At 44.4% G+C, this 24,204-nt stretch overlaps 1 protein-coding gene across 7 annotated transcripts in view; it reads left to right on the forward strand.

Moving 5' to 3' along the window:
• The window catches only part of pop1 (POP1 homolog, ribonuclease P/MRP subunit), a 60,381-nt gene that overhangs the window by 15,735 nt on the left and 20,442 nt on the right, over positions 1 to 24,204 (forward strand). For all 7 annotated transcript variants that reach the window (XM_078215632.1, XM_078215634.1, XM_078215631.1 and 4 more), the window contains 5 exons: positions 874 to 1,049; positions 5,717 to 5,961; positions 8,228 to 8,321; positions 10,881 to 10,995; positions 14,640 to 14,759. In XM_078215632.1, the coding sequence (XP_078071758.1) occupies positions 874 to 1,049; positions 5,717 to 5,961; positions 8,228 to 8,321; positions 10,881 to 10,995; positions 14,640 to 14,759 (750 nt within the window). The remainder of the gene's footprint in view (positions 1 to 873; positions 1,050 to 5,716; positions 5,962 to 8,227; positions 8,322 to 10,880; positions 10,996 to 14,639; positions 14,760 to 24,204) is intronic.

The raw sequence follows: 24,204 nt of genomic DNA on the forward strand, positions 1-24,204 counted from the left end.
CCACCAATGCACAGTGGCAGCAGTGAGCACCATCTCCAAGATGCACTACAGCAACTCACCAAGGCTCCTTTGGCAGCACCTTCCTGTGATCTCTATCACCTAGAAGGACAAGGGTGGAAGACACACGGGAACATTGTCGCCTGCATTTTTTCCTCCAAGTCACACATCATCCTGACTTCGAAACATATTGCTGTTCCTTCACTGTCACTGGGTCAAAAATCCTGGAACAGCACAGTGGATGTATCTACACTGCGGGGATTGCAGCGGTTCAAGAAAGCAACTCACCACCACCTTCTCGAGGGGAATTTAAGGTTAGGCAATAAATGCTGGCCTAGCATTTGCCCTGGAAAATATTTTAAACAAAGCCCGCAAGAAAATGGAATGGTGCTGACTCTCCCACTCTGACTTCACTCGCATGGCCAATCTCTTGATTTCTCTATCTCATTGCTCTGCTTGAGATAATTTAATGGCCCACACCCCCTTACTCTCTCTCTGGAACAACATTACAAGTCAGTCTTCCTCCAAGCTGGTAAAGGTAAATGACCTTGAAGTAAGACGTTTCAGTCCTGTGGAGTTTGCTTGCATTGATTGCACACTCAATGAAAGTTTTTGCTCCATTCCCCTTCCCCACATTTACATAAACACTGTTTGATTTTGATGCATCATGTGGAATTCTATGGGCGATCAACTAGTTATAGTTATCGAAGCCATTCAACAAATAGCTACTTGTGGGAATGACCTAATGAAACTCCGTAATTCTTTTTGTCTTGATTCTTTGCTATAATAAAACTTGTTCTGTGGCATTTTTATTATTATCTTTAATTGATCGAATGAATATTGCCCTGCTGATTCTATTTTTGTCTGGTACTAAAGGTACAACATTTGCCTCTGTGGCCTGCCTGTCTGGGAAGCGTCAAGGGTCATTGGTTCTTTACAAGGCAGATCAATATCCTACGAAGCCACTGGGCCCAGTTACATTCCTCTGGAGGCCTAAAACACCATCTGAAAACAGACAGCTTTGGATTTGGGCACATCCAGCACTTAAAATGGTAACTCATTTTCACTATTCAATGTAAAGATTCACACCGTTTTCAAGGAAATTAGTCAGAAATATAACTTGCAGAGCACCCGAAATTATATGAAATAGGTTTGTAATCAGGTATGGCTTTTACTTTATAGCTTCAAAGAATATTATGCAAGAGGTGTGACCATAAGATGATAAGAAGTAGGAACAGGAGTAGGCCATTTGGCCCATTGAATCTGCTCCGTCATTCAATAAGATCATAGCTGACCTGATTTGTGGCCTTGAGCATTGTCTTGTCTGTCCCCCATAACTCTAACGTGTTGTGTTTTTTACCCCTGCTTTTGCCTAAGTTTCAGCCAAGCCTGGACTATGTTTTATAATTCTTTCTCAACTTTTTTTTCCATTCCCTCTCCTAAGAACCTCACTTTTTAAAACAAAAATCAAGATTTCTTTTTGGCCTTTGTGCTAATACAATGTGGAAAAGTGAGAAGTTATGCACTTTGGAAGAAGGAATGGAGGCATAGATTATTTTCTAAATGGGAAATGCTTAGGAAATCAGAAACACAAAGGGACTTGAGAGTCCTTGTTCAAGATTCTCTTAAGGTTAATGTACAGGTTCAGTCGTCAGTTAGGAAGGCAAATGCAATGTTAGCATTGAGAGGGCTAGAATACAAGAGCAGGGTGTACTTCTGAGGCTCTGGTCAGACACCATTTGGAGTATTGTGAGCAGTTTTGGGCCCCGTACTTAAGGAAGGATGTGCTGGCCTTGGAAACGGTCCAGAGGAGGTTCATAAGAATGATCCCTGGAATGAAGAGCATGTCGTATGAGGAACGGTTGAAGACTCTGGGTCTGTACTCATTGGAGTTTAGAAGGATGGGTGGGGATCTTATTGAAACTTACAGGAGACTGGGAGGCCTGGATAGAGTGGACGTGGAGAGGATGTTTCCACTAGTAGGAAAAACTAGAACCAGAGGGCACAACCTCAGGCTAAAGGGACGATCCTTTAAAACAGAGATGAGGAGAAATTTCTTCAGCCAGAGTGTGGTGAATCTGTGGAATTCTTTGCCACAGAAGGCTGTGGAAGCCAGGTCATTGAGTGTCTTTAAGACAGAGATAGATAGTTTCTTGATTAGTAAAGGGATCAGGGATTATGAGAAAAGGGCAGGAGAATGGGGATGAGAAAAATAGCAAACCATGATTGAATGGCGGAGCGGACTCGATGGGCAGAGTGGCCTAATTCTGCTCCTATGTCTTATGGTGAAGCGCATGGGATATGTTATATGTATGCAAGTTGTTGTATATAGTTTGGAAATATTATAATGGACAGAGGGCACACCTTGATGGAAAACGTCAATGTGGGACTTTTATTCACGTGAGATTGCTGGGGCAAATGGCATAGCGAGTTTGAGGAAGCTAGATAAACACGAGAGAGAAAGATGAAATTAACTGAAAATAGGCCGAAGCTGGCTCTTGTGCACAAAAATCGGCACAGGCCTGTTAGAGTTCAGAAGAGTAAGACACAGCTTGATTGAAATGTGAATGATCCTGAAGAGTCTTGACAGGGTGGATGTGGGGAAGATTTTCTCTGGGGAGAATCTAGAACTAGGGACCACTGTTTAAAAAATAAGGGGTCACTCATCTAAGACAGCAGAGGAGAAACTTTTTCTCAGAATCGCGAGGATTTGGGATTCTCCTCTTCAAAAAGCAGTGGAAGTAGAGTCTGAGTATCTTTAAAAGGCAGAGGTAGATTTTTGATGAGCAAAGGGGTGTCAGGGGTAGGTGGGAATGTGGAGTTTCATGGCTGATCAGACTGTATGGCGGAGCAGGGCTCGAGGGGCCGAGTGGCCTACTCCTGCTCCTAATTGGTATGCTGGTACGAGCAGTCTGTTTCTGTGCTGTACATTCTCTGTGCTGTACAAGTTTTGAGTAGTTTTCCAGTGCCAATTTGACTTGGTGGGAACACAGAAGATCACAGATTCAATTCCCTCACCAGGGCAAGAGTATGTAGTTTAGACTGACACCACAATGTAGTAGGCGGTGCAACTTTTTTTGGGGGGGGGGATGTGCTGCAGTTTTTTTTAAAAAAAGATGTTAAACTGAGATTATACCTGCATGTTTAGGTGCATGTAAAACTTCACAGGTGAACCGAAAGGAAAAGCTTGCACTTACTCCAGGCAGGACATTTACAAAGTACAAAGAGGTGGCCCAACGGATAAAGATCTAGAAGAGTATACAGCTAATAGGAAGGATCTTAAGAAGGAAATTAGGAGAGCCAGAAGGGGTCATGAGAAGGCCTTGGCAGGATTAAGGAAAACCCCAAGGCATTCTGCAAGTATGTGAAGAGCAAGAGGATAAGACGTGAAAGAATAGGTCCTATCAAGCGTGATGGTGGGAAAGTTTGTATGGAACCAGAAGAAATAGCAGAGGTACTTAATGAATACTTTACTTCAGTATTCACTATGGAAAAGGATCTTGGTGGTTGTAGTGCAGACTTGCAGCGGACTGAAAAGCTTGAGCATGTAGATATTAAGAAAGATGATGTGTTGGAGCTTTTGAAAAGCATCAAGTTCGATAAGTTGCCGGGACCGGATGAGATGTACCCCAGGCTACTGTGGGAGGCGAGGGAGGAGATTGCTGAGCCTCTGGCAATGATCTTTGCATCATTCATGGAGACGGGAGAGGTTCTGGAGGATTGTGGATGTTGTTCCTTTATTCAAGAAAGGGAGTAGAGATAGCCCTGGAAATTATAGACCAGTGAGTCTAACCTCAGTGGTTGGTAAGTTGATGGAGAAGATCCTGAGAGGCAGGATTTATGAACATTTGGAGAGGTATAATATGATTAAGAATAGTCAGCATGGCTTTGTCAAAGGCAGATCATGCCTTACGAGCCTGGTTGAATTTTTTGAGGATGTGACTAAACACATTGAAGGAAGAGTAGTAGGTGTAGTATATATGGACTTCAGCAAGGCATTTGATAAGGTGCCCCATGCAAGGCTTATTGAGAAAGTGAGGGGGCATGGGATCCAAGGGGACATTGCTTTGTGGATCCAGAACTGGCTTGCCCACAGAAGGCAAAGAGTGGTTATAGATAGGTCATATTCTGAATGGCGGTTGGAGGGCCGAAGGGCCTGTTTGCTGTGCTGTACCAGTGGAGTGCCCCAGGGATCTGTTCTGGGACCCTTACTCTGTGATTTTTATAAATGACCTGGATGAGGAAGTGGAGGGATGGGTTGGTAAGTTTGCTGATGACACAGAGGTTGGAGGTGTTGTGGATAGTGTGGAGGGATGTCAGAAGTTGCAGCGAGACATTGATAGGATGCAAGACTGGGCGGAGAAGTGGCAGATGGAGTTTAACCCAGATAAGTGTGAGGTGGCTCATTTTGGCAGGTCAAATAGGGTGGCGGAATATATTATTAATGGTAGGACTCTTGGCAGAGTGGAAGATCAGAAGGATCTTGGTGTCAGAGTTCATAGAACGCTCAAAGCAGCTGTGCAGGTTGAGGCTGTGGTTCAGAAGGCATATAGTGTACTGGCTTTCATCAATCGAGGAATTGAGTTTAGGAGTCGTGAGATAATGTTGCAGCTATACAAGACCCTGGTCAGACCACACTTGGAGTATGTGCTCAGTTCTGGTCGCCTCATTACAGGAAGGAAGTGGAAGCCATAGAAAGGGTGCAGAGGAGATTTACAAGGTTGTTGCCTGGGTTGGGGAGCATGCCTTATGAGGATAGGTTGAGTGAGCTCGGCCTTTTCTCCTTGGAGAGACGAAGGATGAGGGGTGACCTGATAGAGGTGTATAAGATGTTGAGAGGTATTGATCGAGTGGACAATCAGAGGCTTTTTCCTAGGGCTGAAATGGTTGCCACAAGAGGACACAGGTTTAAGGTGCTGGGGGGTAGGTACAGAGGAGATGTCAGGGGTAAGTTTTTCACTCAGAGGGTGGTGGGTGCGTGGAATGGGCTGCCAGCAACAGTGGTGGAGGCGGATTCGATAGGGTCTTTTAAGAGACTTTTAGATAAGTACATGGAACTTAGTAAGATAGAGGGTTATAGGTAAGCCTAGTAATCGCTAAGGTCGGGACATGTTCAGCACAACTTTGTGGGCTGAAGGGTCTGTATTGTGCTGTAGTTTTTCTATGTTTCTATTTGTGTTTTTCACTGTATGAACACTGAATTAAAATACTCGTCAAGCAGGGATTTGTTTTAAGGTTGTTTATGTATGGCACTCAGCAGAGAAGGATAAGGTCACCATCAAAGAAAAAAATGTTTTGGGAAGGGGAGAATTAACATTTTGGACAGAGGTGGATCGAAACATATATAAATAACTATAAGATGGGTTTTGTGGAGAGAACAAAATTTATTTCTATCTTGTGTATACTAGTTTACAAAATTTGAGAGGTTTATTGTTTCAATATCAGAAGTGTAAATATTTGTTCTGATGAAGTTTTGTGATAGTTCAGCATATTTGCTGAAGGGATATTTCTTCCTAAATAACGAGGAGGTTACATACAGCGATGTGCAGTGTGCACACTCATTCTTAGTCCCAGCACAAACTTGGCTGGAGTGTTTCCCAGTGTATCCGCACCTTCTTTGAACTTCTTGCAAATGGTTTTCTACCTCTCTTTGCACCTGAATACAGGGTAACCCAGCGTATGTAATTTCTAATTGAATGTTTTTTTCCCCCCCGTTTAGGATTTATTAACGGAGCTTCAGTTGGTCTGTCAATGTCTGGATGTCCCTGTACCTGAACCAGCTCCGAGTGAATGTAAAACTATAACACACGTGACAGCAAACCAAACCGTTCCTGGCTTGAAAAGAAAACTCCAGGATAATGCTGGGGAGGAGGTCATACCCGAGAAAAAGATTATCGGCGATGGGACTAGAGATCCACTGCAAACAGTGACATGGACATCATTAACATCTGGCATTGTAATAGAGTGAGTATGAAGGAAGCACGTGGCCTGAAATCTACATGTAAGCGAGTAGCTAGATGGCATTGTTGACGATGTGGAGATGCCGGCGTTGGACTGGGGTAAGCACAGTAAGAAGTCTCACAACACCAGGTTAAAGTCCAACCAAATAAACCTGTTGGACTTTAACCTGGTGTTGTGAGACTTCTTATTGTTGACAATAACAGCATACTGATTAATGGACTAGTAATCCAGATTACAGACTTGCTGTATCTGTTCTTTAACTATGGCCTCATGAGCAGCCACAACTTTATTCACCCTTCGCGACTGTGGTTCATTTGATCATGTCATAAGCTCTGGAATTCCATCCGTTTCTCTCTTTTCTCACGCGCTTTCTCTTTCTTTTCTCTCTCTTCTCTCACCTTTTCTGTCTCTCTCCTTTTCTCTCTCTCTCTCTCGTTCTTTTCTCTCTCTCTCTCTCGTTCTTTTCTCTCTCTCGTTCTTTTCTCTCTCTCGTTCTTTTCTCTCTCTCGTTCTTTTCTCTCTCTCGTTCTTTTCTCTCTCTCGTTCTTTTCTCTCTCTCGTTCTTTTCTCTCTCTCGTTCTTTTCTCTCTCTCGTTCTTTTCTCTCTCTCGTTCTTTTCTCTCTCTCGGCACGGTAGCACAGTGGTTAGCACTGCTGCTTCACAGCTCCAGGGACCTGGGTTCGATTCCCGGCTTGGGTCACTGTCTGTGTGAAGTTTGCACATTCTCCTCGTGTCTGCGTGGGTTTCCTCCGGGTGCTCCGGTTTCCTCCCACAGCCCAAAGATGTGCGGGTTAGGTTGATTGGCCATGCTAAAATTGCCCTTAGTGTCCTGAGATGCGTAGGTTAGAGGGATTAGTGGGTAAATATGTAGGGATATGGGAGTAGGGCCTGGGTGGGATTGTGGTCGGTGTAGACTCGATGGGCCGAATGGCCTCTTTCTGCACTGTAGGGTTTCTATGATTCTATGATTTCTTTCTTTCCTCTCTCTTTCCTTCCTCTCTCTCTCACTCTCTTTTTCTTCTCCCCCTCTCTTTTTCTTCTCCCCCTTTCTCTCTCTCTCCTTTTTTCTCCATCTTTGGGACACTCCTTAAAACCGATGCTTTTGGTCATTTGACCAAATGTTTCATAGAACATAGAACATAGAACATTACAGCGCAGAACAGGCCCTTCGGCCCACGATGTTGCACCGACCAGTTAAAAAAAAAAAAAAAAAAAAACTGTGACCCTCCAACCTAAACCAATTTCTTTTCGTCCATGAACCTATCTACGGATCTCTTAAACGCCCCCAAACTAGGCGCATTTACTACTGATGCTGGCAGGGCATTCCAATCCCTCACCACCCTCTGGGTAAAGAACCTACCCCTGACATCGGTTCTATAACTACCCCCCCTCAATTTAAAGCCATGCCCCCTCGTGCTGGATTTCTCCATCAGAGGAAAAAGGCTATCACTATCCACCCTATCTAAACCTCTAATCATCTTATATGTTTCAATAAGATCCCCTCTTAGCCGCCGCCTTTCCAGCGAAAACAATCCCAAATCCCTCAGCCTCTCCTCATAGGATCTCCCCTCCATACCAGGCAACATCCTGGTAAACCTCCTCTGCACCCTCTCCAAAGCCTCCACATCCTTCCTGTAATGTGGGGACCAGAACTGCACACAGTACTCCAAGTGCGGCCGCACCAGAGTTGTGTACAGTTGCAACATAACGCTACGACTCCTAAATTCAATCCCCCTACCAATAAACGCCAAGACACCATATGCCTTCTTAACAACCTTATCTACTTGATTCCCAACTTTCAGGGATCTATGCACACATACACCTAGATCCCTCTGCTCCTCCACACTATTCAAAGTCCTCCCGTTAGCCCTATACTCAACACATCTGTTATTCCTACCAAAGTGAATTACCTCACACTTCTCCGCATTAAACTCCATCCGCCACCTCTCGGCCCAACTTTGCAACCTGTCTAAGTCTTCCTGCAAACTACGACACCCTTCCTCACTGTCTACCACACCACCGACTTTGGTGTCATCAGCAAATTTGCTAATCCACCCAACTATACCCTCATCCAGATCATTAATAAATATTATGTGGCCTAGTGTCACTCTTTGTTTTATGATGCTTTCGTGAAGTGCTTTGGGACGTTTTATGTTTAGAAATGTGTGGCAAAGCAAGAGTTTTTCAACAGTAAATGTTCACAAATGAATAGATTTATTGTGTGTGCGTTCGTGTTTAATGCAGAATTGGTGGGATTGTCTTTTTCAGAGATCTGACCATGGAAATTTTGAGGTATCGGCTGATTGGCCCTCTATCCCACTGTGTGATGTTTGAAGCTTTGCAAGCTGCTGCTATCCTGAAAGTGAGTCTTTTGTTGGAGATTTCCTGTAGCCAAGACAAACCGTGGCCTCAAAAGTCGAGCACTGCATTAATTTATAATTCGAGGTTTCCCTCAGTCCCCATGTTACCTCCAAGCCTGGAGGTCCAGTGCTGCTGTCATCTGTGGCTCAGTGCATTTACATCACTGTGTTAACTTGTCAAGTTTTTTAAGTCAGTCAGGTTAGAATCTGACAATGTAGTAAATTATTCCAACACTGAATACTTCCACATCAACATATCTGGGGATAAATCACACTGTAATATTTTCCTGTTGCATGGGTATAGAGGGATATGGGCCAAATGCGGGCAATTGGGACTAGCTCAGTGGTTAAAAAAGGGGCGGCATGGACAAGTTGGGCCGAAGGGCCTGTTTCCATGCTGTAAACCTCTATGACTCTATAGGCAAATTAAATGGCTTTGACAAAGTAGAGATCGGAGAAATTTTGTGTGAATGTTTACTTATCTTGCAGCGTGATTTCAATCTCTCAAAAGAAAATTGCTAACTCTTTCTCCCATTAGTCAATTCCTCCTGTTTAGTTTCCTAATGCCTACCACTTATTAAAGAAAATATACGTTGACTAGCTTTGCGTATGCATCACAGAATTTAAAAAGCACTTTGCAGCTTGTAGATATAGTATTTCTAGGGAATCCGTTGTAGTTATGATAATACCAGAGTTTTAAGATCCACAAATTCTGGCTCCTTCCATTCCCTTCTCTTGCTGCACTAGACTTTAATGTTGTGCACAGACATTTTTTATTCATTCGTGGGTCATGGGCGTCGCTGGCTGGCCAGCATTTATTGCCCATCCCTAGTTGCCCTTGTTCAGAGGGCAGTTGAGAATCAACCACATTGCTGTGGCTCTGGAGTCACGTGTAGGCCAGACCGGGTAAGGACGGCAGATTTTCTTCCCTAAAGGACATTAGTGAACCAGATGGATTTTTCCGACAATGACCAACGGTTTCAGGGTCATCAGTAGATTCTTAATTCCAGATATTTTTTATTGAATTCAAATTCCACCATCTGCTGTGGTGGGATTTGAACCCGGGTCCCCAGAACATTAGCTGAGTTTCTGGATTAATGGTCCAGCGATAACACCACTAGGCCTGTGCTTTGAGAAGAAAGAAATTACAACAGGACACAAAGATACTTGGGAGTTCAAAGGTTATGGGGAGAAAGCAGGAGAACGGGGATGAGCCATGATTGAATGGCGGAGCAGACAAATGGCCTAATTCTGCCCCAAATCTTGGGGGGTTATTTTGTATTTTATTTGAAGTATAACTCATAGAGTCATATCATAGAAACCCTACAGTCCAGAAAGAGGCCATTCGGCCCATCGAGTCTGCACCGATCACAATCCCACCCAGGCCCTACCCCCATATCCCTACTAGTTGCTACTTTAAATGCTGTCACGTGCAAACTGATAAAATTTCAGCTTTGCTCCTATAGCCCTGCGATGCTGCTTATCTTCAATTCCTATGTCTCAGATGGCAGTAATAACATACACATGAACATATCAGTTAGGAGTAGGCTGTTCTGGTCCTCTGAGACTGTTTCTCCATTTGATAAGATCTTGGCTGATCTGAGTGTGACCTCAACTCTATTTTCTTGCCTACGCCCCCACATACATTGCACATTATTTAGTTGCCAGCTCTGAGACCCACGATGATTACCTCCCATAATGTTGTGATGAATTGCGTGCTATGCGATAAATCCACAGTGAACTAATCTCTTTAAGTGATCGATTTTGATCCAAGAAAACTAGCTTTGCCTATGTTTTGTTCTTTTCAGTCTTGATATAGATAGTGTGACTGCTCTGCTGTTGACCTCTGGAATTCTTGCCCAGTTCCCTCGACTCTGTTAATACGCTTTGTTTTTTCCCAAAGCCCTCTTGTTTGAAGCTACCTTTTTAGTTCCCCAGTTCCAGCCTTTCCATTTCTCGTGTATTTTCCAAGCTTGTGACAGCGAGTACTCTGAAATCAAAAAAGTGAGGAGTGCCATATGGGAATTGTTATGGCATGAGCGTGATGGGCTGAAAGGCCTCCTCCTGTGCTGTACATAAATAAACGACCCCACAGTGTACGTTGGTGTGCGGCTGAAAAGAGAGCTGGCGGTGGGTGCACACTAACTAATTTGACAATGCAAATGTTAATTTCCACTCATTCTGGGGAACTGTCATTGGTCAAGTTGGTAAGAGTTTTAACAACACCAGGTTAAAGTTCAACAGGTTTATTTGGTAGCAAATGCCATTAGCTTTCGGAGCGCTGCTCCTTCGTCAGATGGAGTGGAAATCTCATCAGATTTCCACTCCATCTGACGAAGGAGCAGCGCTCCGAAAGCTAATGGCATTTGCTACCAAATAAATCTGTTGGACTTTAACCTGATGTTATTAAAACTCTTACTGTGTTTACCTCAGTCCAACGCCGGCATCTCCACATCATGATTGGTCAAGTTAAGCAGGAATTCTGATGGGTTCACTGTGCCCATGCTGCCTTTTGTTTCTCCTCTTCTGACGTATCCTCTTTGTTTTAAAACTGGCTTTAGAATTCCGAAGGGAGGGAAGAGTCGGGATTGCGCTGCTGGTGGTCCGAATATTGCAAGAGACCTGAAAACATGACCCTTCATAATGGTCAGGAAGGTGTCCTACTGTTACTTCCTGGTGAGTGATACAGAGCTCAGAAACAAGTGATTGTTACTAGTTTGGAGTCCAACAGAAATGTGAATTATTAATTGGTAATTGTCGTTTTGAAATGCGACTTTGAGTGTGCACCACCTTGTATTCTTGTGTTTATTCAAGGTAACTTGACACCAGATTAGAATATCTGATTCTCAACTTTAGGCACACATAATATTTAAGTTATTAGGCCAGAGTTTGGAACCATAAAAGCATCATCAGAACTTGCTGCGCTCCTAACCAAAGCCATTCCAGCTACAAAACTGGCATCAACCTGGCAATGTGGAAAATTGCCCAGGTATGTCCTGTACACAAGAAACAGGACAAATCCAACCTGGCCAATTACCAACCCCATCAGTCTACTCTCGATCATCAGTAAAGTGATGGGAAGGGTCATCCACAGCGCTATCAAGTTGCATTTACTCAGCAATAACCTGCTCACGGATGCTCAGTTTGGGTTCCACCAGGGTCACTCAGCTCCTGACCTCATTACAACCTTGGTTCAAAAATGGACTAAAGAGCTGAATGCCAGGGATGCAGTGACAGTGACTGCCCTTCACATCAAGGCAGCATTTATCCAAGTGTGTTATCAAGGAGCTCTAGCAAAACTGGAGTCAATGGGAATCAGAGAAAACTCTCCACTGTTGGAGTCATACCCAGCACAAAGGAAGAGGGTTGTGCTGGTTGGAGGTCAATCATCTCAGCTCCAGGACTGCAGGAGTTCCTCAGGATAGTGTCCTCAACCCTACCATCTTCAGCTGCTTCATCAATGACCTCCCTTCCATCATAAAGTCAGAATTGGGGTTGTTCGCAGATGACTGTATAATGTTCATCACCATTTGCAACTGCTCAGATACTAAAGTAGTCCATGTCCAAATGCAGCAAGACCTGAATGATATCCAGGCTTGAGAAGTGGCAAGTTACATTCACGCCACACAAGTGCCGGACAATGACCATCTCCAACAAGAGTATCTAACTTTTGCCCCTTTACATTCAATGGCACTACCATCGACATTAACATCCTGGGGATTACCATTAACCAGATACTGAACTGGAACAACCCTATAAATACTGTGGCTACCAGAGCAAGTCAAAGGCTAGGAATCCTGCGGGAGGAACATACCTTCTGACCCCCAAAGTTTACCATCTACAAGGCACAAGTCAGGAGTGTGATGGATACCCTCCACTTGTCTGGATGAGTGCAGCTCCAACAACACACAAGAAGCTTAACACAATCCAGGACAAAACAGCCCATTTGATTGCTGCCCCTTTCACAAACGTTCAATCCCTCCATTACTGATGAACATTGGCAGCCATGTGTACCGTCTACAAAATGCAGTGGGTGGCACGGTGGCACAGTGGTTGGCACTGCTGCCTCACAGCGCCAGGGATCTGGGTTCGATTCTGGCTCTGGTCACTCTGTGCAGGGTCTGCATATTGTCCCTGTGTCTGCGTGGGTTTCTCCTGGGTGTTCCGGTTTCCTCCCAGTCCAAAGATGTGCAGATTAGGTTGATTGACCATGTTAAATTGCCCCTTAGTGTCAGGGGGATTAGCAAGGTAAATACGTGAGGGATAGGGCCTGGATGGGACTGTGGTTGGTACAGACTCGATGGGCCTAATGGCCTCCTCCTGCACTGTAGGGATTCTATACGATGCACTGCAGAAACTCATCAAGATTCATTAGACAGTACCTTCCAAATGTCTGACCTCTATCATCCATAGGGACAAGAGCAGCAAACGTATGGGAACACCACCTAAAAGGTTCACTGAATTGGAAAAATATTGCTGTTCCTTCATTGTCGCTGGGTCAAAATCCTGGCACTCCCTCCCTATCAGCTCTGTAGGTGTAACTACACTCATGGACTGTTCAAGAAGGCAGCTCACCACCACCCCCTTCTGATGGGCAACAAATACTGGTCTAGCCAGCAATGCCCAGATCCTGCAGCAAATGAATTAAAGTAATCACTGCACCAAACAAGTGTATTGGATTACGTTGCAGAAGTCAGTGTCTACGTGAAATTACAGCCTTATTGGCGAGTGTTGATCAATGCAGTGTGAAGTGAATCGTTTTACGATTTAATAACTTAAATGTCAAATTCTGTAAGTAGCCTTTTAAAGAGAAAAATTTCCTCCTGTCGATTTCCTGTACTTTGTCTCGTCATTGTTTGAGATCCGACCCACTACAGTGGCATCATCAGCAAACCTGAGGATGGAGCTGAATTTGGCCACAGGTATAAAAGGAGTATAGCAGGGGGCTGAGGACACAGCCTTGTGGGGCACCGGTGTTGAGGATGATCGTGGAGGAGGTGCTGTTGCCTATCCTTAGTGATTGCGGTCTGTGGGTTAGGAAGTTGAGGATCCAGTTGCAGAGGGAGGAGCCGAGAAATGCTTCAGCCTTCCCTTTTGCATTGATCTACTGAGTTTAAGTTTTAAGCTTAAATTTATTTATTATTGTCACAAGTAGGCTTACATTAACACTGCAATGAAGTTACTGTGAAAATCCCCTAGTCGCCACACTCCGGCGCCTGTTCGGGTACACGGAGGGAGAATTTAGCATTGGCAATGCGCCAAACCAGCACGTCTTTCAGACTGTGGGAGGAAACCGGAGCACCCGGAGGAAACCCGCATAGACACGGGGAGAAGGTGCAGACAGTGACCCAAACCGGGAATTGAACCCGAGTCTTTGGCGCTGTGAGGCAGCAGTGCTAACCACTGTGCTGCCCTGATGTCCTTTGAGGATGGGATATTTGTGCAGTTAGATGTTTAATTGTCTGACGCCAATCATGACTGCATATGACAGGACTGCACAGTATTGATCTGACCTGTTTATTGAATACGTTTCTGCTGCCAATGGCCCATAGTGTGCCAGTGGACAGCCAGTTTTGAACTAATTGGCCTTGTTCAAGTGGGTATAACTCAGATATCCTGTTTGATGAACTTTGGCAGGGCGTTGATCTGTAGAGCGAGGGCTATCACAGCCAGGCCAAATAATGCCTTCACCCAAAATTTTAATTCCTGACAGTTCAATCTTTGGTCACTAATTCATGGAATCATAGAATCCCTACAGTACAGAAGGAGGCCATTCGGCCCATCGAGTCTGTACCTCCCACAATCCTATTCCCGTAACCCTATTAGCATGTCGGGGGATTAGCATTTACCCTGCTAATCCCCCGACACTGAGGGCCAATTTATCATGGCCAATCAACCTAACCTGCATATCTTTGGACTGTGGGAGGAAACCCACGCAGACATGGGGAGAATGTGCAAACTCCACACAGGCAGTGACCCGAGGCTGGAATCGAACCTGGGACCCTGGCGCTGTGAGGCAGCAGTGCTAACCACTCAGCTAACCACCAAGTTCAGTTCTTTTAGCAAATCCTGTTGAACTCTAGACATTGTTGATTTATATGAATTAACTATTTATTAGATAAACCTATCGATCTCCCAGATACTCCCCGTTTTTTGAAAGTGAGTCTTGTATGAATGGACAACATAATCAGTATAAAGCTGATTGTTTTCCATGAAATGTTTCATATGCGACTTGGCAATAACTGCTGAGCAGTAAAGAAAGATGAAGTAATTATAACCTGCAATCAAACTTCCACAATTCTGTGTTTTATTCTTTTAAGGCATTGCTTCACCAGCAGAAATTCCGGCCGGCACCGTACTTGGACTTACTGTGGGTGATCCTCGTTTAAATATGCCTAAAGACAGAACCACGGCTATGCCAGACCCAACACAGGTGAAAGGTAGTATCCCTCAGTCACACCGAGCATAACTCGAGAGATCCTAAATTATTTTCTGCTGACAGACATTGTATAGTTAGAATTTGGAACTCAATGCCACTAGAACTAGCTGATGTGTTTAAAAGCAAGCTAGATTAAAACACAGGAGCAAGGGATTGAAGGCCATGTTGACAGGATGAGATGAGACTGGGTGGAAGGAGGTTTGAACCGAGAATAAACGTTAGTGTAGACCTCGAGGGCCTGTTTGTACTGGACATTGTGCGTAATATTTTGTTTAATTACCTTCTCGAACCAGGATTTTGCATAAACCCTAAATATGCGGAGGCCTGTTTTTGTGTATGCATTTTCTTTCATATTAGATATAAATTGAAAAGGCAATCTTCTGTACGTAGGTTTTATTCTTCACGCAGTTGAAATAGGTTGGTGAACAGAGCGGGGAGGAAATGGCACGTCTGACATTCAACGCAGATCCTTGGACACACATCTTCCTTTCCCCCAACCAAATAAAATATCACTGTTTGGTTTGGAAAATCAGCTTCATTATTATCAAATCGTGGCTGCCAGCACTGACTCCACTAATCCAGAATGGAGAAGATTAGTTTATTCTCACTGATCATCACCTGATCAATGACCGTTCACGGAAATGACCGATTTTATCCTCATAATCATGAAATGCGAGAACTGCTTGACACAACATTGCATTGATTTTGCAGCCCTTTTATTAATTGCCCTTCTATTAAAATGGAGGCATGATCTTTGATAAACTCTATTGGGGCTGGCAGTGTGAAAATAAGATTGAAAAATTAGCTATGAGGAGAGGTTGGGGAAACTCGGTTTGTTCTCACTGGAGCGACGGAGGTTGAGGGGCGACCTGATAGAAGTCTACAAGGTTATGAGGCGCATGGACAGAGTGGATAGTCAGAATTTTTTTCCCAGGGTAGAAAAGTCAATTAATAGGGGCAAAGGTTTAAGGTGCGAGGGGCAAGGTTTAAAGGAGAAATACGAGGCAAGTTCTTTTTACACAGAGGGTGGTGGGTGCCTGGAACTCGCTGCCAGGAGAGATAGTGGAAGCAGATACGATAGTGACTTTTAAGGGACATCTTGACAAATACAGGAATAGGATGGGAATAGAGAGATATGGTCCCCTAAAGGGTAGGGGGTTTTAGTTCAGACAGGCAGTAAGGTCGGTGCAGGCTTGGAGGGCTGAAGGGCCTGTTCCTGTGCTGTAATTTTCTTTGTTCTTTGAGTTCCAAGGCAGTAGTAGAGGCGGGTACGATTTTGTCTTTTAAAAAGCATTTAAACAGTTGCATGGGTAAGATGGGTATAGAGGGATATGGGCCAAATGCTGGCAATTGGGACTAGCTTAGTGGTTAACAACTGGGCGGCATGGACAAGTTGGGCCGAAGGGCCTGTTTCCATGCTGTAAACCTCAAATTTCCTACAACTCCTTTGAAGAAGTGACGAGGAGGGTTGTAAGACTGATTCCCAGTTTATGAAGCTTTTGATAGCCAGACGGGATCAATGTGCCAGTACTTTTGGGTAGACTCGGGAGTGACTTGAGATTTATCCAGTAATGGGATCATAGAATCACTACACTGCAGAAAGAGGCCATTTGGCCCATCGAGGGACTGGATTGCAGTTGTGTAGACCGATCATTTCAACTGAATAGATTAGGGAGGTTGAGGGAGTCAGGCTTAGAAGTGTGTAAATGCAGAACTAAGAAAGGATGTTAGGCAGGTCCTCTTTTCGCAGAATAGTCGACCTATAACACAGTTTGCCAGCTTGGGCAACAAACGCTGATTTCGCTGTGTTCCTTCAAGCGAGGCATGTGTCTGCCCGGGTGGAGATCACCTTGTACAACAGGTGCGTATCCTATCATATAAATCGGGTCAGTTTGATTTGCCTGAGTTTTAATTCTTTCCTGGGATGTGGGCGGCGCTGGCAGGGCCACCATTTGCTGCCCTTCCCGAATTGCCCTTGAACTGAGTGGCTTGCCAGGTCAATTCCGAGAGCAGTTAAGAGTCAACAACATTGACGGCTAGTCTGGAGTCACATGCAGGCCAGACCAGGTAAGGATGGCAGATTTCTGTCCTTGAAGGAACATTAGTGCACCAGGTGGGTGCCGAAGAGTTTCTTTTCACCTGGCAATTGGCTTCGAGTTCCTTACTGCTTCATTGTGTCTCCCTCCTCCAAGATGATGACATGCCTCTGGGGTGGAAAGGGTGTGTATTGTGAAGCATAACGTATCACAACTGTGCAAGACAAGCTGGGTGGAACACTGTCATTTCTTGTCTGTCATTCTTTTGTATGTTTGTATGTAAATAACCTGCTTTGTGTTTAGTATTGTGCAGATGGATCCCTGTTTTTCCCCACTTCCCTGTTTTAGAGTTTTAGACTATTCCTGATTTCAATAACAGCAAATATTTAGGCACACATTGCTGGTCTTGTGCTCAGTGAGAGCCTCTGTTCTTTCATGCAGATGTTCCAGGTTTGAATCCTGGCAAGGCCAACTAAGTGCTGTTTGCGACAAGAGTTTATGTCGATTGATACGTTGCATAGATCTAAACTGACAGTAAGAATATCCATATGACCTGCAAACATATTACAGTGCTTGCCTTGGCTCATTGCTTGTAGCACATGTTCTGTTTAACAATTAGGAGTCTATTGATTTTATTTTTGATGTGAATCCTTTGTCATTTTAACCAGTTATCATGTTATTAACCATGAAACTTTGTGAACTTATCTAAACACAATGGTGTATACTTTTATCAACTTTTTAAAAAGATTTGATTTATCAAATACTCCTGAACTCTCCTATTTCCGAAGATTAAGCTGTTATCTATAGACATTAAATTAAAAAACCCCAAAGTGATTCTTGGCTCCAGCCTTGCAACTGGATGGCTTCCCAAACCACAGTACAAATTGTTGGAACATTCAATTTCTTTTCTTAAGAGGCAACCAACACAAAACTGAAGGTTTTTCTCTTCTCCCTCCCGACCACGTGAAAAATAAAATGCAAACATTAATTGCCGCATGGGGGTTAGGTTAGTAAGTGAATTAATTTGAATTTGGGCAGTTTCAATAAAGGTTCTGGAATGTACAGGCTTATGAATTTCAATGGAAATTTAACTGACGCATGAGAAAATGCTGCCATTAACATTCAAGATTGACCCCCAAGCTGCTTTGATCTGGCCCACACAGGGCAGCATGGTGGCACAGTGATTAGCACTGCTGCCTCACAGTGCCAGGGACCCGGGTTCGATTCCTGGATTGGATCAATGTCTGTGCGAAATCAGCACGTTCTCCCCGTGTCTGCATGGTTTTTCTCCGGGTGCTCCGGTTTCCTCCCACAGTCCGAAAGACGTGCTGGTTAGGGTGCATTGGCCGTGTTAAATTCTCCCTCCGTGTACCCGAACAGGCGCCAGAGTGTGGCGACTTTCACAGTAACTTCATTGCAGTGTTTATGTAAGCCTATTTGTAGCACTAATAAATAAATTTTAAAACCTGACTGGTTGCACAGGTATGGTCTCTGAAGTCTGGTTGTCTGAAAAATGGGCCTTTTTTAGAATGTGCCAATGCGTCAATTTTAATGAGTGCAATTTTTAAAACTTAACTGGACAAATTGACTAGGTGCTGCATGGTGTTGAAGCCGTTTGCCACTTGCAAGCTGGTCTATTCCCATGCTCCGAGCTAATCTGCAGAATATTATTTTTGTCCTAAAATTTAAACCCCTTCCTGGCCAAGCTCTTCCCCCTCTGTTTAACCTCCTACAGCCCTCACTGGACTGACTGCAAGAAGTTAGCCCACCACCAGTTTCTCAAGGGCAGTTAGGGATGGACAACAAAAGCTGGACAACTGCCTGACCTGAAATCCGGCACAGCTTCAATCCTGAGGCAGCTGGTTCTGACGCAAACTGGAAAGCAAAAGTTCCAACCACCCTCTCCGCAGTCTAAGAGCGGCAATTTTAAAGAGAGCCGATGAGTTTATTGCTGCTCCCTGTGCTGCTGTTGTGACACCAACCAGATCTCAAAGTGCTTTACGACCTCTGAACCCTTAAGAGTATTGATAGGCAAAGGGATCTGGGTGTCTGGGTACACAGGTCATAAGAACATAAAAACATAAGAAATAGGAGCAGGAGTAGGCCATCTAGCCCCTCGAGCCTGCCCCGCCATTCAATAAGATCATGGCTGATCTGAAGTGGATCAGTTCCACTTACCCGCCTGATGCCTACAACCCCTAATTCCCTTACCGATCAGGAATCCATCTATCCGTGATTTAAACATATTCAACGAGGTAGCCTCCACCACTTCAGTGGGCAGAGAATTCCAGAGATTCACCACCCTCTGAGAGAAGACGTTCCTCCTCAACTCTGTCCTAAGCTGACCGCCCTTTATTTTGAGGCTGTGCCCTCTAGTTCTAGTTTCCTTTCTAAGTGGAAAGAATCTCTCCATCTCTACCCTATCCAGCCCCTTCATTATCTTATAGGTCTCTATAAGATCCCCCCTCAGCCTTCTAAATTACAATGAATACAAACCAGATCTGCTCAGTCTCTCCTCATAATCAACACCCCTCATCTCTGGTATCAACCTGGTGAACCTTCTCTGCACTCCCTCCAAGGCCAATATATCCTTCCGCAAATAAGAGGACCAATACTGCACACAGTATTCCAGCTGCGGCCTCACCAATGCCCTGTACAGATGCAGCAAGACATCTCTGCTTTTATATTCTATCCCCCTTGCGATATAGGCCAACATCCCATTTGCCTTCTTGATCACCTGTTGCACCTGCAGACTGGGTTTTTGCGTCTCATGCACAAGGACCCCCAGGTCCCTCTGCACAGCAGCATGTTGTAATTTCTTTCCATTTAGATAATCCAATTTGCTATTATTTCTTCCAAAGTGAATAACCTCGCATTTGTTAACGTTATACTCTATCTGCCAGAACCTCGCCCACTCACTCAGCCTGTCCAAATCTCTCTGCAGACCTTCTACGCCCTCCACACGATTCACTTTTCCACTTATCTTTGTGTCGTCTGCAAACTTTGTTACCCTACACTCAGTCCCCTCCTCCAGATTGTCTATATAAATGGTAAATAGTTGAGGCCCCAGTACCGATCCCTGCGGCACACCACTAGTTACCATCCGCCAACCAGAAAAGCACCCATTTATTCCGACTCTCTGCTTCCTGTCGGATAGCCAATCCCCAATCCACGCTAACACCCTACCCCCAACTCCATGTGACCCAATCTTCTTCAGCAACCTTTTGTGAGGCACCTTATCAAACGCCTTTTGGAAATCCAAAAACACTGCATCCACCGGTTCCCCTCCGTCAACCGCACTAGTCACATCTCATAAAAATCCAACAAGTTCGTCAAGCACGACTTTCCCCTCATGAATCCATGCTGCGTCTGCTTAATCGAACCATTCAGGTCACTGAAAATAGGTGGAGAAGGTAGTCAAGAAGGCATACGGCATGTTTGCCTTCATCTGCTGGGGGCATCGAGTTAAAAAATTGGCAAGTCATGTTGCAGCTTTATAGAACCTTAGTTAGGCCTCACTTGGAATATAGTGTTCAATTCTGGTCGCCACATTACCAGAAGGATGTGGAGGCCTTGGAGAGGGTACAGAAAAGATTTACCAGATGTTGCCTGGTATGGAGGGCATTAGCTATGAGGAGAGGTTGGAGAAACTTGGTTTGTTCTCACTGGAACGATGGAAGTTGAGGGGTGACCTGATGGAAGTCTACAAGATTATGAGAGGCATGGACAGAGTGGATAGTCAGAAGCTTTTTCCTAGGGTGGAAGAGTCAATTACTAGGGGGCACAGGTTTAAGGTGCGAGGGGCAAGGTTTAAAGGAGATATACGAGGCAAGTATTTTTACACAGGGTGGCGGGTGCCTGGGGGAGGTAGTGGAAGCAGATACAGTAGTGACTTTTAAGGGGCGTCTTGACAAATAGGATGGGAATAGACGGATATGGTCCCCGGAAGAGTAGGGGCCTTTAGTTCAGACAGGCAGCATTGTCAGTGCAGGCTTGGAGGGCCAAAGGGCCTGTTCCTATGCTGTAATTTTCTTTGTTCTTTGTTCTCTGAACTAATTTCTACAAGGGAGGGAGTGACTGCCTCAGAAGACAGGAAAGATAGAGGAACAGTTCAGAAGTTAGGTTGATTGGCCAGGTTAAAAAAAAAATTGCCCCTTAGAGTCCTGATGCGTAGGTTAGAGGGATTAGCGGGTAAATATGTGGGGGTAGGGCCTGGGTGGGATTGTGGTCGGTGCAGACTCGATGGGCTGAATGGCCTCCTTCTGCACTGTAGGGTTTCTATAATATTAAAAAAAATAAGAGTAAAGAAGCAAGTGAGAAGATAAAAAATTAAATTCTTTTTAAATGACTTAATTAACGTCTGTAATATAATTTTCACCTACATAACTAACTATTCTTAAAATAATTTGTGATAAATTTGGCTGCTTCTCCAAGACCGGGTGAAGCGCTGTGTAAGTTTAAACTCCTCCAGTCTGACTTGAAAAGCACAGTGCAGTCTGGAACCAGAGAAGACAATTTTGAAATAATAGCCAGAAAATCAGGGTGGAGATGCGGATTGTTTTTACTGGGTGAGTTATGATTTGGATACTGAATGTGGTGGAGCTGGTTCAGTTGTAAATTTCAGATGGGAATTGGATTGCTATTTTTAAAGGAAAATAATAGCCGAGTTACAGGGAAAGAGTAGGTGATTGGCAGTAATTGGATAGCTCTCTCCGAGCCAGCACAGGCATGGCTTCCTGTGCAAGCTCATTCTTGAGGAGGGCAGGGGGACATATTACAAGGAAACATTCTCCCCCACCCTTATCCAAAACTCTGTCATCTGCATCCAACCCACATCAAGTCCTGCTCATCAAACACTCCTAACTTTAAAATGTCTCCAGTTTAAATCCCTTTCTAGCCAGGCCTCTTCCCTCTCTGTTTAACCATCTACCGTACAGCCCTCACTAGGTGAACTACAGCCATTCAAGAAGGTTTCTCGAGGACAATTAGAGATGGACAACAAATGCTGGTCTTACTAGCGACTCTCATCCCATAAAGGAATTGAAAGAAAATTCGTCCACTGTACTCTTGTTTCATTACAGGCAGCAGGGCGGCACAGTGGTTAGCGCTGCTGCCTCACAGCGCCAGGGACCCGTGTTCAATTCCAGCCTCGGGTCACTGTCTGTATGGAGTTTGCACGTTCTCTACTTGTCTGCGTGGATTTCCTCTGGGTGCTCCAGTTTCCTCCCACAGTCCAAAGATGTGCAGGCTAGGTGGATTGGCCATGCTAAATTCTCCCTCAGTGTCCAGAGATGTGTAGATTAGGAGGATTAATAGAGTAAATGGGGGAGGAGGGGGGGGGGGGGGGGCGGTTGTTTACAGGGATAAGGCTGGGTGCTCTGTCAGAGAGTCAGTGCAGGCTCAATGGGCCGAATGGCCTCCTTCTGCACCATAGGGATTCTATGATTAGTTCTGCCCTCTTGTATATTCGTCCCTTCCTCATTGGTGATCAAAATCATAACCATTTAGGAACTTCTGCCCTAAACCTCTTCTCTTCTCCATTAAGGTTACCCTCAAACCTCACCACTTTAATCAAGCCTTTGGTAAACTCCCTCTTAATATCTTTAATGTTTTTTTCTTAGAATCCACTTTCATCTGATTACCCCTCAGGGATGTTCTTGGATGTTTTTCTACATTAACAGTGCAATATGATTGCATGTTTTGTTATTGCTGTTTTGTGTGGGAGGGCTTGCATGGCTTGCATTCTTGAATTTGGAGCTTGCAATATTACACTGATATTGAACTATTCACTGGTTTTGCCAGGTGTATCAATTCCCAAAGAACCGTACAGCACAGGAACAGGCCCTTCGGCCCACCAAGCCTGCACTGGCACATGATACCTTCTAAACTAAGGATTTTTTTGCCTCTCCGGGGTCCGTCTTCTTGTATCTGTCAAGATGCCTCTTAAACGTCGCTATTGTTTATGCTTCTACCACCTCCTCTGGCAGCGCATTCCAGGCACTTACCACCCTGTGTTTTTTTAAAAAAAATTGCCGCTCACATCTTCTACCTTAAACCTATGTCCCCCAGTAATTGACATTTCTATCCTGGGAAAAAGATTCTATGACTATCCATGCCTCTCATAATTTTGTAAACTTCTATCAGGTCACCCCTCAGCCTCCAACATTCAAGTGAAAGCAAACAGGTTTGTCCAATCTCTCCTCATAGCTAATATCCTCCAAACCAGGCAGCATCTTAGTAAACCTTTTTTGTACCCTCTCCAAAGCCTCTACATCCTTCTGGTAGTACGGCGATCAGGTTAAGACAACCCTGCTTTAAAGAACCATGTTTAGTAATTGCCAGAATATCTCTACTTTGGCTTGGATAAATTCATCAAACTTACAAAATAAATCGTATCAGGACTCCCCTCAGACAGAGTCTGAGGGGAGACCTGATAGAGATCTACAAAATTGAGAGGCATAGACAGGGTGGAAAGTCAGAGGCTTTTTCCCAGGGTGGAAGTGTCAATTACAAGGGGGCACAGGTTCAAGGTGAGAGGGGGAATGTTTAAGGGAATGTGCGGGGGACGTTTTTCATGCAGAGAGTGGTGGGTGCCTGGAACGCACTGCCAGAGGAGGTTGGTGGAAGCAGGCACATTATCAACACTTAAGAGGCATCTGGATGGGTAGATGAATAGGGAGGAAATAGAGAGATACGGACCGAGTAAAGGCAGAAGTTTTTTTTTAGCTTAGTTAGAACATCATGATTGGCACAGGATTGGTGGGTCGCAGGGCCTGTCCCTGTGCTGTACTTTTCTTTGACTGTATCCCAAGTGGTAACCAAACCATTCTGTCCAACATAGCTTAAACACTTGTTAATGATGTATGGTGGACCAGAAAGCTATTTTCCTCAATTTGAGAAGCCACTTGCAACATTTTCAGGAAGTTTTGAAGAATTCTGAAAATAAAATAAAAAATAATGGACAACCTCTCCTTTCTCAGTTTTTAAACTGAGGCTAGAAGTTGGCGAGGGTCGCAAGTTCAGGTCTTCAGGCTGGATATCGTGATGTGGCTGAAATATTTCAAAGAACAGTTTAGGAACATAGCAATTAGGAGCATAAGTAGGCAATTCAGCCCTTCGAGTCTGCTCCATCATTCAATTAGATCATGACTGATCTCTCCCTGGTCTCAAATCCACCTCCCTATCTGTTCCCCATATCCCTTTAACCCATTTTTGTTAATCAGAAATATATCTCCTTGAAACCATTGAATGATTCAAACTCCACCGCGCTATGGGGCAGCGAGTTCCACAAATTCACCACCCTCTGCGAGAAGTAGTTCCTCCTCATCTCAGTTTTAAATCTACCGCCTCTCAACCTATACCTGTGACTCTTTTTTTGGAATTTTTCTTTTTGAATTGTCCAAGTGCGTA

This window comes from Mustelus asterias, chromosome 7 (assembly GCF_964213995.1).
Source record: "Mustelus asterias chromosome 7, sMusAst1.hap1.1, whole genome shotgun sequence".
In the NCBI taxonomy this organism is placed as follows: domain Eukaryota; kingdom Metazoa; phylum Chordata; class Chondrichthyes; order Carcharhiniformes; family Triakidae; genus Mustelus; species Mustelus asterias.